A 1334-nucleotide genomic window follows, 5' to 3' on the forward strand; every position below is an offset into this window, starting at 1 on the left:
GTGGTGTTGATCCATCTTGCTCATGTAGGTTGAGGAGCAGAAGTCTTCAGAGGTATTTTTCATTCCTTGACTAGATTCTTTCCACAAGACAAATTTGGATTCCAATATGTCAGTCTCATATAAAGCACATTTTTTATTGTCCCCTTCCTCAGTTAAATAGCTCATGGTGGGGAAGGGTCAATTTCAATTTATTGATGGGTAGGATTTCTTCTATCCTTGCATTTTGGAAAATAGAGATAAAAATATAGTTGTTAGCTAATGCTTTAAGAATTACAGCTCAGTGCTAAGGAATAATTACTTGTAACTCTTAGGAACTAGATTGTATCAGGTGTGCATTGAATCCTGTTATCTGCTAGTAAATTAATCTCGTTTTTTTCTTTCTTTTTTTTCCTTGCAGTTCTGAAAGATACAATCTTACTTAGTCCTGGGCTTGAGCAGTAAAGGATAAATTTGATCACTGGCCAACTTGTCATCTCTTCATTGTGATGGAAAAATGGTCGCCTAAAATAAACCCTTTGTTATGCTGCTAAAACTACCTTTGAATCCAAGATCTGTTGTGATTTTTAAAATACAAATCCAAAAATGTCAGAACCCGACCCTTCATCTGGATTTGCAGGAAACATGGAAAATGGGACTTTTCTGGAGCTATATCCCACGTCCCTTTCAACTTCAGTGGATTCATCTCCCGGCCGTTTATCCAATGTCTATGTCTATGTTTCTATATTCCTTAGTCTCTTAGCTTTTCTCCTTTTGCTATTGATCATTGCACTTCAGAGGCTGAAAAACATAATTTCTTCCAGTTCCTCCTACCCAGAATATAACAGTGATGCTGGAAGTTCTTTCACTAATTTAGAGGTTTGTAGTATTTCTTCCCAGCGCTCTGCTCTCTCAAACCTGTCTTCATGAAACTAAATGAAAGGAAACACGGAAAATAGAAGAGTTTTGTCTAGTTTCTTGGGAAGGTAGTGCATGCAACATCTGCCTTAGAAGACTACTATGAAGAGGTGGCTTTTAAAGATTCCTTAGGGTTTTTCTTTCTTTCCTTTTCTAGTCTTCATTTTCCCTTTTACTAATGTTCTTTTTTCATTTGGGGCAATGGATAATGACACTTGATCACCGTTTCATGCCTGTAGTAGTGATGCTGCCTTTTTTTCACACATACACAGTGATCATTAATAGTATTCTTGCCAAATTGTAACACGGTTCTAACTGGATGTGTCATTTTTCTGCTCTAGTTGTGACCCTTTCCCTGGTTTTGTATCAGTAATATGCTGCCTACTTTTCTTTTCCTTTTTTAATTAGATAAGGACTTCTGGATGAAATCTCTATTGCAA

General features: G+C 36.7%; 1 protein-coding gene across 1 annotated transcript; it reads left to right on the forward strand.

The window, feature by feature from the left end:
• Nucleotides 1-582: 582 nt before the first annotated feature.
• Nucleotides 583-906, forward strand: SERTM1 (serine-rich and transmembrane domain containing 1). Its single transcript, XM_009876248.1, has one exon. It carries the CDS (start codon nucleotides 583-585, stop codon nucleotides 904-906), a length of 324 nt encoding a protein of 107 aa, XP_009874550.1.
• The last annotated feature ends 428 nt before the right edge of the window (nucleotides 907-1334 follow it).

This window comes from Apaloderma vittatum, unplaced genomic scaffold, assembly GCF_000703405.1.
Source record: "Apaloderma vittatum isolate BGI_N311 unplaced genomic scaffold, ASM70340v1 scaffold2969, whole genome shotgun sequence".
Taxonomy (NCBI): domain Eukaryota; kingdom Metazoa; phylum Chordata; class Aves; order Trogoniformes; family Trogonidae; genus Apaloderma; species Apaloderma vittatum.

Coding starts and splice junctions, on each gene's coding strand:
- SERTM1 (XM_009876248.1), top strand. CDS start 583: ATGTCAGAACCCGACCCTTCATCTGGATTTGCAGGAAACATGGAAAAT.